This window comes from Stegostoma tigrinum, chromosome 9 (assembly GCF_030684315.1).
Source record: "Stegostoma tigrinum isolate sSteTig4 chromosome 9, sSteTig4.hap1, whole genome shotgun sequence".
NCBI lineage: Eukaryota > Metazoa > Chordata > Chondrichthyes > Orectolobiformes > Stegostomatidae > Stegostoma > Stegostoma tigrinum.
This window is the reverse complement of record NC_081362.1, coordinates 76221128-76236820: the sequence shown is the minus strand read 5'-3', so window position 1 is coordinate 76236820 and position 15693 is coordinate 76221128. Positions and strand designations below refer to the sequence as shown.

Here is a 15693-nt window from a genome sequence, read left to right as displayed (position 1 = left end):
GTAGACAGTGCAAAGGTCATGGAGGGTTAGGAATTTGGGGTGAGTGAGAGCAAGTGCAGGAAGGTGGTGCAGGTTATAGGGACAGTGGTGGAGCCTTTGTGGGAAGTAGGTGCAGAAACCAAGACAGAGTAATTGTGAGATAGCAGACAGGAGACTTGGCATTTACTCCAGCAGAGAAATTTATTGACTTTTATCTTTCACTGTTGGGCATTCATCAAGATGGCTGAGACCACGATGGCCTGGCTGGTAACCTCAGGCAAGGCTGGGAGGGCCTGATGGCATGGCACCCACTACTGATTCTTGCTTTGTACCACCCATCCACCAGGACCGTAAGGTAGCTGTACGCGATGCATGGTGTAAATTTCCACTTATTTACCACATCCAGGATACATCATGGGCACTGCCAGACTGAGAGTGTTTCTCTATGTGCACAACTGTGTTTTAAAGACAGCCTCATTGCCAGGGATGCTAAGGTATCTCACGATAGTAGAACTTGGAGAATCAGGCCAGCATAAGGGGAACCATGAGGATATATAGGTAGTTAATGAGGTGAGTTCAGGTCAGTATAGCAAGAATTGTCTTGTGGAGAGAGCTCCTTCAAGAAACTCAGTGAAATTGACACAGCTAAAATACAGTTAGAATCAGACCCTTGTCTTTGTTAATCTCTCTTAGCTTGACAAACCAAGATCACAGAGCCTTCTAACAAAAAGTAATGATGTCTTCATTGGCCATCTGGGGATACTAATCAGAAGCATTCTCATTTAGGCTCTGAGAAAACAACTTCCCTGTAACACATTGATGATCCATCACAGAGAACTTAAGTTTAAACTTATGGAATTACACAAGTTGATAAAAGAAACATGAAAAATAACTTCTACTTTACAATCATCTCTGTGCAAAAACTCATCAAAAACAATCTTGCAATGTGGCCTTGGTTTGGTGCATTTACAGCCCAAGTGAGAACAATAACATGTTTTAGTGTCTTTAAGATAATAAAACATCCCAACCACTTTTTACAGAAGCATTAAAAGATAAAATATGATACTGTGCTACATAAGGATATAATCGGTCTGAAGAGCAAAAGCCTGGTATAACAGGAAGGTTTTAAGGAGTGTCTTAAAGAAGTAAGCTAGAGAGGCAAGGAGGTATATAGAAGGAATTTAAGGGCTTAGTAACCGAAGGCATAACTATCAATAGGGGAGCAGGAGTAGAATGATGTGACAGAGGAGTAGTTACAGGACCTGCCATCCTCAGCTCATGAAGATAGAGGTCTAGGCCAAAAGGGATAACATCTATAGTGTTTGAAAATATTGCCAAGTATCATCATGAAGTGATGGTCATGAGCCAGCTGAACCCAAAGGAACCAATAGATATAATTATTGCTTCATAAATCCAAAAGTCTTGCACACAGGAGCTCTGAGTTGGCAGAAATTAATCTGTGACTACAAGCAAAATACTACAAATACTAGAATTCTGAAAACAAAATATGAAAGAAAAAACTAAAATAAGTCAGCCAGCTAAATTAATCCTAATAATAATTTAATGGCTTGAAACATCAACTGAAACTGTTTCAGTTGCAGATTCTTTCTAGACATGCTGACTATTTGTAGCTTTCTCTGTTTTATCTACAATTGCTTTGATTTTTGAGGAGCCCTGCATTGAAAATGTTCAAGTGTGTCCTCAAACTGTTGTCAACTGCCTGCAGTAAAATAATTAAAGTTCTTACCTCTGTCAAAAAGAAAGCATTAATCACTTATTTCCTACACCTGGACATTGGAAATTGACTTCTGTTGTTTAACTAGTTCCCCTGTGGAAGAACAAGTTTGAGGAATAAAAGTTTACAACTGTGGTGGCCTTGGCTGTTATCATTAGCACAGCTGGGACTATTTTATAGTTTGGTTGCATGAATCACCTTGTTTTGTATTCACTTTATGAAGTGCACGAGAGCAATGTTAACCATAATATCCACTCAAAAACAAAGCTTATTGTGTTATGACCAGGGCTGGAAGAGTTCATTGTTGCTGTCACCCCACAGTTCCATAGTTCACAAAATAATTATAAATATATACTTGCCCATCTGCTGAGAAGACCAATTAAATAGTTTATTTATACGAGGCTTTAATTAAAAAAGAGCTATCAACTAGGTCTCTTTAATAAGTGCAAGTTTTGGTTCATTATCAAAACAAAACCTCTGCAATGAGGAGGAAATAACCCATTGATATATGCAGTTAGTCCTGTCCAAGTATAAATGTTTATCACTTTAACTAGCCCAAACCAAACACACAAGCATGCACTTTCACTTCAGATAAAAAAAGAGAAAAAAACTGTCTATAGGAAGTTGAATTTTAAGAAAGCAAAAAGGATAAAATATAGAACGCACAAAAATCTGTTATTCTGTTGTTCTAAAATGCATTCTCAACTCATTAATTATGCATAATTTTATTTATTCATTTGTGGAATGTTGTTGTTGCTGTTGGCCAGTATTTATTGCACATCCCTAGGTGCTCTTGAGAAGGTGGTGGTGAGCTATCTTCTTGAACCGCTGCAAGTCCAGCTGCTGTGGGTTGACCCACAATGCCGCTAGGGAGGGAATACCAGGATTTTGACCCAGTGACAGTGAAGGAACAGCAAAATATTTCCAAGTCAGGATGGTGAGTGGCTTAGAGGGGTACTTGAAGATGGGTGTTCCCATATATCTGCTGCCCTTGTCCGTGCAGTTGGAAGTGGATGTGGGGTTTGGAAGGATCTTTGATGAATTTCTGCAGTGCAACTTGTAGTTAGTACACACTGCTGCTACCGAGCATCGGTGATGGGGGGAGTGAATGCTTGTGGATGTCAATCAAGCGGGCTGCTTTGTCCTGGATGGTGTCAAGCTTCTTGAGTGTGGCTGGATCTACACTCATCCAGGCAAGTGGGGAGTATTCCATCACATTCCTGACTTGTGCCTTGTAGAATGTGGGGCAGGCTTTGGGGTCTCAGGAGGTGAATAAGCCGCTGCAGTATTCCGAGCCTCTGACTTGTTCTTATAGCCACTGTGTTTATGTGGTGAGTCCAGTTAAATTTCTGGTCAATGATAACTCCCAGGATGTTGATACTGGGGGGATTCAGTGATATTTATAATTATTTATAAATATAAAGGGATAGTAGTTAGATTGTCTCTTAGTGAAGATGGTCATAGCCTGGCATTTGTGTGGTGCGAATGTCACTTGCCACTTGTCAGCCCAAGCCTGGATGTTGTCCCGATCTTATCGCATTTGAAAACAGACTACTTCAGTGTCTAAGAAGTCACAAATGATGCTCAATGTGGTGCAATCATTGGTGAACATCCCCAGTTCTGACCTTGTGATGGCGGGAAGGTCAATGATGAAGCAGCTGAAGATGGTTTGGTCGAGGACACTACCCTGAGGAACTCCTGTACTCTCTATTGAATCACGGTTGATCCCCTGGCTCAATGGTAATAGTTGAGTGGGGGATGTGCTGGGTCATGAGGTTACAGATTGTGCTGGAGTACAATTCTGCTGCTATTAATGTCTCACAGCACGTGATGGATGCCCAGTCTTGACTTGCTAGATCTATTTGAAGTCTGTCCCATTTAGCACGGTGATAGTGCTCCACAACATGATGGGGGTTATTCTCAATGTGAAGGTGGGACTTTGTCTCTGCAATGACTGTGCCATGGTCACTCTTATTGATACTGTTATGGAGAGATGCATCTGCAGTAGGCCATTTGGTAAGGGGGCAGCATGGTGGCTCAGTGATTAGCACTGCTGCCTCACAGCACCACGGACCTGAGTTCAATTCCACCCTCAGGCAATTGTCTCTGTTTGCACATTCTCCCCGTGTCTGTGTGAGTTTCCACCAGTGTCCTCCCATAGTCCAAAGATGTGCAGGCTAGATGGATTGGCCATGCTAAATTGCCCGTAGTGTTCAGGGATGTGTAGATTAGGTGGGTTACAGGGATGGGCCTGGGTGGAATGCTCTTCGGGTCAGTGTGGACTTGTTGGGCCAAAGGGCCTGTTTCTACACTGTAAGGATTCTATGACACATGAGGTCAAGTATGCTTTTCCCTCCTGTTGGTTCCGCAGATCCAGTCTAGCAGCTATGCCCTGTAGGATCTGACCAGCTCAACCTGTAGTGCTGCTGTTGAGCCACCCTTGGTGGTGGACATTGAAATCTCCCACCCAGAGTACATTTTGTGGGGTGATGGGATCTGAAGTTAATGTTAAGGACTCCCAGAGCAAAACTCTCCCCAACAGAACACCACTGACACCACCCCTGCTGAGTCTGTCCTGCCAGTATGACAGGACACATCCAAGGATGGTGATGGTAGTGTCTGGGATTCTGACTCTGTATGATTCTGTCAGGATGTTGCTTGACTAGTCTGTGGGACAGCTCTCCCAATTTTGGCACTAGCCCCCAGATGTTAGTGAGGAGGACTTTGCTGGGTCGAGAGGGCTGTTTCTGCCTTTACCTTTGCTGGTCGCTAGGTCAATGCCAGGTGATCTGTCCAGTTTAATTTCTTTGAGGCTTTGTAATGATTGGTACAACTGAATGGCTTGCTAGGTCATTAAAGAGGGTTTCTGAGAGTCAACCACATTCCTGTGGGTCTGGAGCCACATGTAGGCCAGACCAAGTCAGGACAGCAGATATTCTTCTCTGAAGGACATTAGTGATTTAGATGGTTTTTTTCCTGACAATCAGAAATGATTTCATGGTGATCAGTAGATTCTTAATTCCAGAATTTGTTTTACTGAATTCCGCGGTAGTGGTATTCAAATCCTGGTCCCCAGAACATTTCTGAGTCCCCAGAACATTCTGAGGAAGGATCACCAGACCTGAAGCGTGAGCTCTGTTTTCTCCTTCACAAATGCTACCTGCTGAGCCTTTCCAGCAGCTTTGTTTTAGTTCTAGAACATTAGCTGGATTTCTGGATTAATAGTCTAGCAATAAGGCCACTTGGCCATCACCTACATTTCGCCATTCAGTCCATCGAATTTGCTCTTTCATTCAATATAATTAGAACTTTCCTTCACAACACATCTTTCACTTTGTAATTTTCCCGTATTTCCTGACTTGTATTAAATACATTTCTTAGAACCCAGTTTAATTGTCTGATGTGGACACAGGAATTGCTTTAATTTAACAATGTTACTCTGTACAATATAGATAAATATGTTTCACCTTCCTTCTCACAGCAAGGCTGATTCCTGTTTCAGTTGACCGAAAGTGCCAGGGATAGTATAGTTGGATAATAAAAGGTGAGGCTGGATGAACACAGCAGGCCAAGCAGCATCTCAGGAGCACAAAAGCTGACGTTTCGGGCCTAGACCCTTCATCAGAGAGGGGGATGGGGTGAGGGTTCTGGAATAAATAGGGAGAGAGGGGGAGGCGGACCGAAGATGGAGAGAAAAGAAGATAGGTGGAGAGAGTATAGGTGGGGAGGTAGGGAGGGGATAGGTCAGTCCAGGGAAGACGGACAGGTCAAGGAGGTGGGATGAGGTTAGTAGGTAGATGGGGGTGCGGCTTGGGGTGGGAGGAAGGGATGGGTGAGAGGAAGAACAGGTTAGGGAGGCAGAGACAGGTTGGACTGGTTTTGGGATGCAGTGGGTGGAGGGGAAGAGCAGGGCTGGTTGTGTGGTGCAGTGGGGGGAGGGGACGAACTGGGCTGGTTTAGGGATGCGGTGGGGGAAGGGGAGATTTTGAAACTGGTGAAGTCCACATTGATACCATTAGGCTGCAGGGTTCCCAGGCGGAATATGAGTTGCTGTTCCTGCAACCTTCGGGTGGCATCATTGTGGCACTGCAGGAGGCCCATGATGGACATGTCATCTAAAGAATGGGAGGGGGGAGTGGAAATGGTTTGCGACTGGGAGGTGCAGTTGTTTGTTGCGAACTGAGCGGAGGTGTTTTGCAAAGCGGTCCCGAAGCCTGCAAAGCGGTTACCAAGCAGAGGCTTGGGGACCGCTTTGCAGAACACCTCCGCTCAGTTCGCAACAAACAACTGCACCTCCCAGTCGCAAACCATTTCCACTCCCCCCTCCCATTCTTTAGATGACATGTCCATCATGGGCCTCCTGCAGTGCCACAATGATGCCACCCGAAGGTTGCAGGAACAGCAACTCATATTCCGCCTGGGAACCCTGCAGCCTAATGGTATCAATGTGGACTTCACCAGTTTCAAAATCTCCCCTTCCCCCACCGCATCCCTAAACCAGCCCAGTTCGTCCCCTCCCCCCACTGCACCACACAACCAGCCCTGCTCTTCCCCTCCACCCACTGCATCCCAAAACCAGTCCAACCTGTCTCTGCCTCCCTAACCTGTTCTTCCTCTCACCCATCCCTTCCTCCCACCCCAAGCCGCACCCCCATCTACCTACTAACCTCATCCCACCTCCTTGACCTGTCCGTCTTCCCTGGACTGACCTATCCCCACCCTACCTCCCCACCTATACTCTCTCCACCTATCTTCTTTTCTCTCCATCTTCGGTCCGCCTCCCCCTCTCTCCCTATTTATTCCAGAACCCTCACCCCATCCCCCTCTCTGATGAAGGGTCTAGGCCCGAAACGTCAGCTTTTGTGCTCCTGAGATGCTGCTTGGCCTGCTGTGTTCATCCAGCCTCACCTTTTATTATCCAACTATACTATCCCTGGCACTTTCGGTCAACTGAAACAGGAATCAGCCTTGCTGTGAGAAGGAAGGTGAAACATATTTATCTATATTGTACAGAGTAACATTGTTAAATTAAAGCAATTCCTGTGTCCACATCAGACAATTAAACTGGGTTCTAAGAAATGTATTTAATACAAGTCAGGAAATACGAGAAAATTACAAAGTGAAAGATGTGTTGTGAAGGAAAGTTCTAATTATATTGAACGAAAGAGCAAATTCGATGGACTGAATGGCGAAATGTAGGTGATGGCCAAGTGGCCTTATTGCTAGACTATTAATTCAGAAATCCAGCTAATGTTCTAGAACTAAAACAAAGCTGCTGGAAAGGCTCAGCAGGTAGCATTTGCGAAGGAGAAAACAGAGTCCCTCTCTCCCTATTTATTCCAGAACCCGCACCCCATCCCCCTCTCTGAAGGGTCTAGGCCCGAAACGTCAGCTTTTGTGCTCCTGAGATGCTGCTTGGCCTGCTGTGTTCATCCAGCCTCACATTTTATTACCTTGGATTCTCCAGCATCTGCAGTTCCCATTATCTCTGATAGTATAGTTGGACTTACATTTGTGCAGGGACTGTTTATCAGTCTTAGTTTTAACCTGTTGGCTGGAAAGACAGCCTGTGTAACATATGTGACCCTCAGTCACATCGATGTGGTGCAAATGATACATCAAAACAAGATTTTTTTTCACAGATAAAGACAGTTTAGTCTCACAAAGAAAGTAACTTTGATTTTTGAGTAATAGAGTAAGATAGAAAATATTATTTCAGCCACCTATTATTTTCCACAATGTTCACTTTGTCTCTGTGATAAACACTGACTTCTTCCCATTCTGTTTGGTTATTTTCTTTGGGTGGCTTTGGGGCTGTGAGCAACTTATTCAACTGAATCATCCAATCTGTTTGATAGACAACATATACGAGTGATTGCTGGAGCTTCTCTTTGTCATTGCATGTGTATCAAAAGAGGTTAAAACTGTTGCGACCCCACTGGAATTCAAAGCTTAGACTGTCATCATGTTCTTTCTTTTAATCTGGCTATGAAGGGTACTTTCTTAGCTTCACTCACATTTGTCTAATTTACGTCTGTGTGAATTTTTTTTATTGTCTTCAGCTCCTTTACACTATTTCCAGATTTGTTTTAGGTTCTCTGACATCAAGAAAATGCCTGATTAAAAACACAGCAGGTGTTTGACATTCTGAAATCTAACTGTTAAGCTATATTCGACCTGACCCAAAAGCCAAGGTTAAATTTGTTCTCACCATCTTGTGGAAAAATATTTTAGATACTTCATACAAATGCATAAACAAGCTCGATATTAATGCCCATCTAAAAGATGAGAAAAAAGTACCTCCAAAAACTATCTCAAAATATTTCCATCACCATATGTTTGTCCCATCAGGAAAGACTGATGTTGGCAATTTATTCTGGTTCCCAACATTTCATAATGCTGGGTGTTCTGGACAACTGAAATATTCCATCGTCTGAACTGAACAGCAAGGTTGGTTTCTAAGGTTAGCTGAATTTTTTTGACTGAAAAGCCGATTACCCAACATTTCTTTGCAGGTGACAGGATTTAAACATTAAGTACAGAACCAGTACCATATATACATTCACATTAATTTCTACTTCTAAAAGGCATTGGAGGGGGTACAGAAAAAAAAATACAAAAACTATCCAAGAATATTTGTATCTCTCAGGCAAGGCTGAACAGGACCTGGGAGTCGACTCTTGAAATGGAAATTCTGAGGGTTTAGCCTGAAAGGGTTCAAGAAAATACACTTAAGGTTACTGTTGGGATAGACATTGAAAAATAGTCTTCGCTTATGGAAAAATTCACACTGAGGGGTCCTAAATGTCAGTTGGCCACTGATAAATCCAGTGAGTAATGCAGGGGAAGCCTCTTCACCCAGAGTGTGTTTTTTAAGCAGCACTTATTGCTACATGAAAAATTGTGGCAAATAGCAGTGATGCATTTAAATAGAAGCTAACTAGTGTGTGCACAGAGAAAGGAATTGAAGATTAGAAAGCAATTGAAAATTATGCTAATTTATAGCAGTAGCGTCAGCAAAGGCCAGTCAAATCAAATGGTTTATTTCTGTGCTGTGGATTTTGTATAATTGACGTGGTCACTGTTTTAACAGAGGTGATTATATATTTAAAACAGTTATATTAATCATTTTGCTCAAAAGCTTTCAACATCATACATCATCATTTCCCTGATCCAGTGGCTTCACTGTTGACGTGCTGAAACAATTTAGAAGTTTTCAACAGAAATTCGCACTTTATGATAGGATTTTGTGTCTCTGCAGAAATAGCTCAGGGAAGGCATAATGCCAGAAAGTTTGCTCACTAGCCGATGCAGCAAACTTATGTGCCATCCACCATCATTCTTGCTTAATCTTGGGATGGCAATCCTGTCCTTTGATGAAAGTTCAAGCAGTTTCTCCTTCCTATTCCGATGATTGAGGAGACAGTATACCTTTCCAGGAATATTTAAAGAACAGCAGGAAGTTCTGTCTTTCTAGCAAACTATCCTTCTTAAAGCAACACCACCAAACATAACATTGATTGGTGCATCATTTCATTACTCTTTGGACACTGCATTTCTTCTATCTAGTAACAGTCATCATAGTTCAAAGTAGTGATTGGTGAAATATTTGAAGGTCCCATAAACAAGAGACTTAGTAAGATTAAATGGAGCACTGTACTTAGTAGAAATAACATAATTCCATGATGTTTTAAACACAACATGTGCATAAATTAGAACAAAGAACTATGGATGCTGGAGATCTGAAACAAACAACAACAGAAGTTGCTGGAAAAACTCAGCAAGTCTGGCAGCATCTATCGAGAGGATACAAAGTTAATGTTTAAAATCTATTGACGCTTCTTCAAAACTGCATAAATTATACACATAAATTATATTGTCCCTTCAGTGTTCTGAAGTCATACCAGATGTCCAACACTAACTGTGTTTCTCCTTTCAGTGATGTTGCCAGACCTACTGAGTTTCTCTAGCATTCTCTGTTTGTTTTAGATTTCCAGCATCCGCAGTGTTTTGCTTTTACTCGAGTGTGGAAGCTGTGTGGATTCTAACTTCATTAATGTATGTTTATCCTATAAAATACTCAAAAGGTATGGCACAATAGTAGTTTGGTTTGTACTCTGCTTTACCAAAAGATACCTTTGGAAAAAAATTCTGAAACATATTTAGTCCAAGTCATGGTCTAAAAGGCAACATCTGGATGTTTTCTGATGTCTTTATTCTGTTTTGGTGGGATTCAGAACAATCTAAAGGGGCTGAACCATTAGACCTAACAGACACATTCTTCTTGCTAATTTTTTTCAATGTTGCTGTTTTCCTGATATTAGAACTAAACAATGCTTATCAGCAAAGCTACATTAAGTACATTATTTAAACAACCTGTTACTAAGGAAACACATGTTAAGAACAGAACTCTTACCATAATCTGTTTCATTAGATCTGTGTGGCAGCTAAGATAAGAGGTTTCTAATAGTAATACTGATATACATGCACTTATAAAATGTCTTATCAGTTTGAAGAGCACTTCAGACTTTGAATTATTTTCTGAAGTGCAGCAGCTGGTATTATGTGAGTGAGTAAACACGGCAGCAAATCTGCATCTGGGTCATCCCATAAACAGCCATGAGATGGCAGCCTTATCAATCTTGTTTTATACTTGCTCAGGGAGGAGTGTTGGCAAGAGCACACAAATGACTGCCTTGAATGATCTCACAGTCTTATTAATTTCCACCTGAGGTCCACAAGGGCAGTTTGGTGTGATGACTCATCATTAGGAAGATGCAGACTTTAACGAACCATTACCCCCAGCCTGGACTGAAATGTTAATGCAGATATAGTGACCATAATTTAGCTCACTCATAAGCTTCTGTCCAGAAAGGACAATGAGTGAAGTCAATGTGTAAAGGTCCCAAAATTTGTTGTGCCAGATGATGTGTATAGATGGCTAAATAGGCACTGTTACTACCTGAATTAAAGTGCATGTGTAAGTTGTGCTGGGGCTTGGGCATTAATCAGACAACAATATCTATTTTTTTAATTGGCTGCTATCTGTTTTGAAGGCAGTGCATGGCTGTGCAGGCACCGGGCAAGGTCAGGCTCCTTGCTTTAGTTATAGTCAGTCAATACCTTTCAAAGAGGAGATGCACTGTTGCAGGTAGGATTAAGGTGGCTGAAGAAAATCATCTGCTAACATTACAGAGAGGAACTAGATCCACTACTACAATCACTGCTGTTTCTCTCTCCCTTGGCCTCAGCTGAGTCTATCAGGAAGGAGGCATGCATCACGCATATGACAGGTGATAATTCCAGGCAGTGGAGCCATTCTGGTCAAAGTCTACCTGTACAGAGACAACATCAGCAACTTCTGCCAAGATCTGCTGTTTGTGCATAACTGATGAGCCTCAGCAATGAGTTTGAATGGGCCTCAGGACCCAAAGCAAATTATGGTAAGTCCGAAGCCATGTCCTTTGTGAACTGAGCTGACTGATTTGTCCTCTTTATGTCGGGTCTTAATATCTGCGGACTTGATTCAGAAAAAGCGGTGCGTGTGTTAAAAACTATAAAGAGGGTGAGTAGCTCTGGTGAAACAGAGACTACATATGGAAGCGACAGTCCCTCTCCATTGGGAATGAGAGCCTGGTCATCAAGTGCAATGTACTCAGAGTGTTGCCTTATGTAGTGCAGGTCTCAGCCATTCGTCACTCCTGCACCATGGAGATGACCTGAGTTCTCATTCAATTCATCTGCAAGTTGCAAATGTACCATGAACACAGGGACATTATGCAAAAACCTCTTGAAAGAGGAGGAAAAGGTGTACCAAAGATTGCATACTTCCGATGGCCGCTGTAGGTTACAGCCGTCTCCAACAGTGCACAGGCCCTCAGCACACAAACATCGGGTGTCACCGTACTCCAAGCTTCAACCTGTCTCTCATGTCAGAAAGAATGGATCTGGCCCATTGTCGCCGAACACTCCAAGAACTGGAAATGTGCCATTCCACCTGTCCCAAGTGGAAACATTCATACAGAAAAACACCACTGACCACACATTTACCAGCCAGTGATCATCATGAGGACCTGCAAAGAAAGCAGTCAGGTGGCTCCCTGAGGAGACAATCCTAGCCATTTCTCAGAATGAAAACAGAAATTGCTGGAGAAACTCAACAGGTCTGGCAGCATCTGTGACGAGAAAGCAGAGTTAATGTTTTAAGTCCGGTGATCCTTCTTCAGAGCTGTCAATCAGCAAGGAAAAAGTGGTATTTATGCTGACGACAAGGTATGAGGGGAGTTGGAGTGAGCAGACGGGCAGACATAGAGCCCAGAGAGAGAAAGAGAGAGGAAGGGAGTGAGAGAGATGAAAGGGATTGCAGATGAGGGGGATTATTGATAGTAGGCCAGGGCAGATGAGAAGCTAACTAAGTGATAATGAGAGCTGAGAGTATGAAAGAACAGTTGTCTAGATTATAAAATGTGAGGCTGGATGAACACAGCAGGCCAAGCAGCATCTCAGGAGCACAAAAGCTGACGTTTCGGGCCTAGAACCTTCATCAGAGAGGGGGATGGGGAGAGGGAACTGGAATAAATAGGGAGAGAGGGGGAGGCGGACCGAAGATGGAGAGTAAAGAAGATAGGTGGAGAGAGTGTAGGTGGGGAGGTAGGGAGGGGATAGGTCGGTCCAGGGAAGACGGACAGGTCAAGGAGGTGGGATGAGGTTAGTAGGTAGCTGGGGGTGCGGCTTGGGGTGGGAGGAAGGGATGGGTGAGAGGAAGAACCGGTTAGGGAGGCAGAGACAGGTTGGACTGGTTTTGGGATGCAGTGGGTGGGGGGGAAGAGCTGGGCTGGTTGTGTGGTGCAGTGGGGGGAGGGGACGAACTGGGCTGGTTTAGGGATGCAGTAGGGGAAGGAGAGATTTTGAAACTGGTGAAGTCCACATTGATACCATATGGCTGCAGGGTTCCCAGGCGGAATATGAGTTGCTGTTCCTGCAAACTTCGGGTGGCATCATTATGGCACTGCAGGAGGCCCATGATGGACATGTCATCTAGAGAATGGGAGGGGGAGTGGAAATGGTTTGCGACTGGGAGGTGCAGTTGTTTGTTGCGAACTGAGCGGAGGTGTTCTGCAAAGCGGTCCCCAAGCCTCCGCTTGGTTTCCCCAATGTAGAGGAAGCCGCACCGGGTACAGTGGATGCAGTATACCACATTGGCAGATGTGCAGGTGAACCTCTGCTTGATGTGGAATGTCATCTTGTCTAGATTAGATTGGATTCCCTACAGTGTGGAAAAAGGCCCTTTGGCCCAACAAGTCCACACCGCCCCTTGAAACATTCCACCCAGGCCCTTTAACCCACAGACCCCTGAACACTGTGGACAATTTAGCATGGCCAATCCACCTAGCCTGAACATCTTTGGACTGTGGGAGGAAACCAGCGCACCCGGAGGGAACACACGCACACACGGGGAGAATGTGCAAACTCCACACAGACAGTTGCCTGAGGCTGGAATCGAACCTGTGTCCCTGGTGCTGTGAGGCTGCAGTGCTAACCACTGAGCCACTGTCCTGCCCCAATGTCAGTGCTGAAAGCAAGGCATGTCATGACAAGACCAGGTGTGGGGGCAGTTAAAAAAAATGAAAGAATGGAATCTGGCTCTAAAAGGTATTGAACTCGATGTTGAGACCTGGATGCTGCAGGATCCCCAAATGGAAAATGAGAAGATGTTATTTGAGCTTGTGCTGAGGCTCACTGGAACAGTGCAACAGGATTGCGACAGAAATGTTGGGCAGGGAACAAGGTGGTGTGTTGAAGTGGCAGGCAACTGGTACGTCGGGGTTATTTTTATGGACAGGCTTTGACTTGCTCTTGGAATCCCTGGACAGAAGGAAAAGAAGGAGAGATGGACTCTCCTTCTGCAACCTCTCCCCTTGCCTGAGTCATGGTGACCCAGAAGTTAAACCACCACCAGTTGTCTGTCTCCAGTGAAACTGCACTCCCATGGCTTGCTAAGGCTAAGCTGACTTTATTTCCCCTTCCAGACTCACATTCTGCATTATTCTCACCAATACTCCAACTCATTTTATAAACAACATCTGTAATTTTAATCATGACAAGGCACACATTCAAAACAGCTCACAGCACTGTGCTAACATAATCCCTTCTTTCCTGGGAAAGGTTGCACACAACCTGAGGCAAGTAGCGAGGGAATGTCAGACACCAGTGCATCCGTGTTTCTCCTTAAAGAAAAAGTTGTGTTGGGCATCAAAGATAGGAACCTGGGATATAGAAGGGTCTGAGTTTCATGGCCATAGCACTGTTTCCAGTTGTAGCTGTGAAATTCTGTTGAAGCATATTGTGTTGTTTTGTAGTATTAAAAAAAGCAGCGTGAAATTAATTTAGTCACGTCATCATTCTGTGAAATGCTATTTTGAAGTTATCAGATTGTGCATGGATTTACCAGTTTGAATCTCAGTAATTGTACCTTGATCTTCAATGTTCAGATTCTTCAGTAGCCACTGGACAATATCTGCACCTGCAAGAAGAACAGAAAAAGTGTCTGAATTAGTACTAAGCAATGTAATAATGCTGGTGGATCTCAGATGGTTTAACTCATAAGACATGTGGCTTTCTACTGTCCCACATCTTATAATATGCAACACACAAAGCACTGCTTCACTATGAAGCTGTAATTGTGTTTAGGCTTAGCTCATACCTTTAAAATCAGCAAGTCTAATTGCTTTAGTTCACCTAAGATGAACTGTTTTTTTGTAAGTGAAGTTTCTAGATTGTAAATACTCCATCTCAGCCAGATAAAAACTGGAACTGAATAACAACCTTTTGCATATTTTTTTCTGTTTTTGGTATTTTTAAGTAAGATGTCCGAAATGTGAGGCATACTTAAGTGCAAAATGTGCTATTTTTGGTCAGCTATTAATTGGTGTAAACATCTTAGATAATTCAGATTAATCTGATTTCAGTTCACTGAATTTCGCTGAACAGCAGCCACAGCTGGAAACAGTGTGGACAGTGCTTTGGCTGTGGAAAAATCAAAACCGGAAAGAACTACAGATGCTGTAAATCAGGAACTACAACAAAGTTGCTGGAAAAGCTCAGCAGGTCTGGCAGTACCGGTGAATAAAAAATCAGAGTTAATATTTCGGGTCCGGTGATCCTTCCTCAGAGCTGTAGAGCTCATTATGGTCCTTAAATTCTCCACCATAGGTTCCTATCTTTGATATCCTGAACAAGCTCTTTTAAGAAAAAACGAAACGTGGATGCACTGCTCTCTGATTTTCTTTCACTACTTGCTGCTCCCTTTACATGAAAGAAGGGATCATGTATAGTGACAGCAACGTGAGCTGCTTTGAATCTAATCCTCCTCCTCGTATCTCCCTGTGGACCATGACCCCATCATTGAACATCAGGCTACTGTGGGCTCCAGCTGCCTCTTTAACATGGATGTGCAATCCCTTGACATGTCCATTTTCCCTCAGGATGGTCTCAGGTCACTCCACTAGTTCCTGGAAAAAACTATCCCCACCCACCACTACCCTCCTCATGCTGAACAACTTCTCTTTTAACTCCTCTCAATTTCTTCAAGTCAGGGGGTCTAGGCCCGAAACGTCAGCTTATGTGCTCCTGAGATGCTGCTGGGCCTGCTGTGTTCATCCAGCCTCACATTTTATTATCCTGGGCACCACTTATGCTGTCTCTTTGTGAAGTATGTGTAAAATTCCTTACCCCAGTCCTATTCCTGCCCCATCCACAACTCTTTCTCCAGAATATCAATGACATCATCGGTGCTGCTTTCCTCTTTCATCTAGAATTGGAAAGGTTTACCAATTTTGCTTCCAATTTCCACCTCACTTTCATCTTCAAATGGTCCATCTCTGATTTTTCCCTTCCCTTCCCTTCCTTGACATTTCTGCTTTATTTCTACAGATAGGCTGGCCACTGATATCCCACTGTAAATCAACTGACTCCCCCAG

The 15693-nt window shown here is 43.5% G+C and overlaps 1 protein-coding gene across 2 annotated transcripts in view; it reads right to left on the bottom strand.

Annotated features, from left to right (window-relative positions):
* rgs7b (regulator of G protein signaling 7b) overlaps positions 1 to 15693 on the bottom strand; it is a 405937-nt gene that overhangs the window by 132345 nt on the left and 257899 nt on the right. For both annotated transcript variants that reach the window (XM_048536139.2, XM_048536137.2), the window contains exon 4: positions 14163 to 14237. In XM_048536139.2, coding sequence (XP_048392096.1) covers positions 14163 to 14237 — 75 coding nt within the window. The remainder of the gene's footprint in view (positions 1 to 14162; positions 14238 to 15693) is intronic.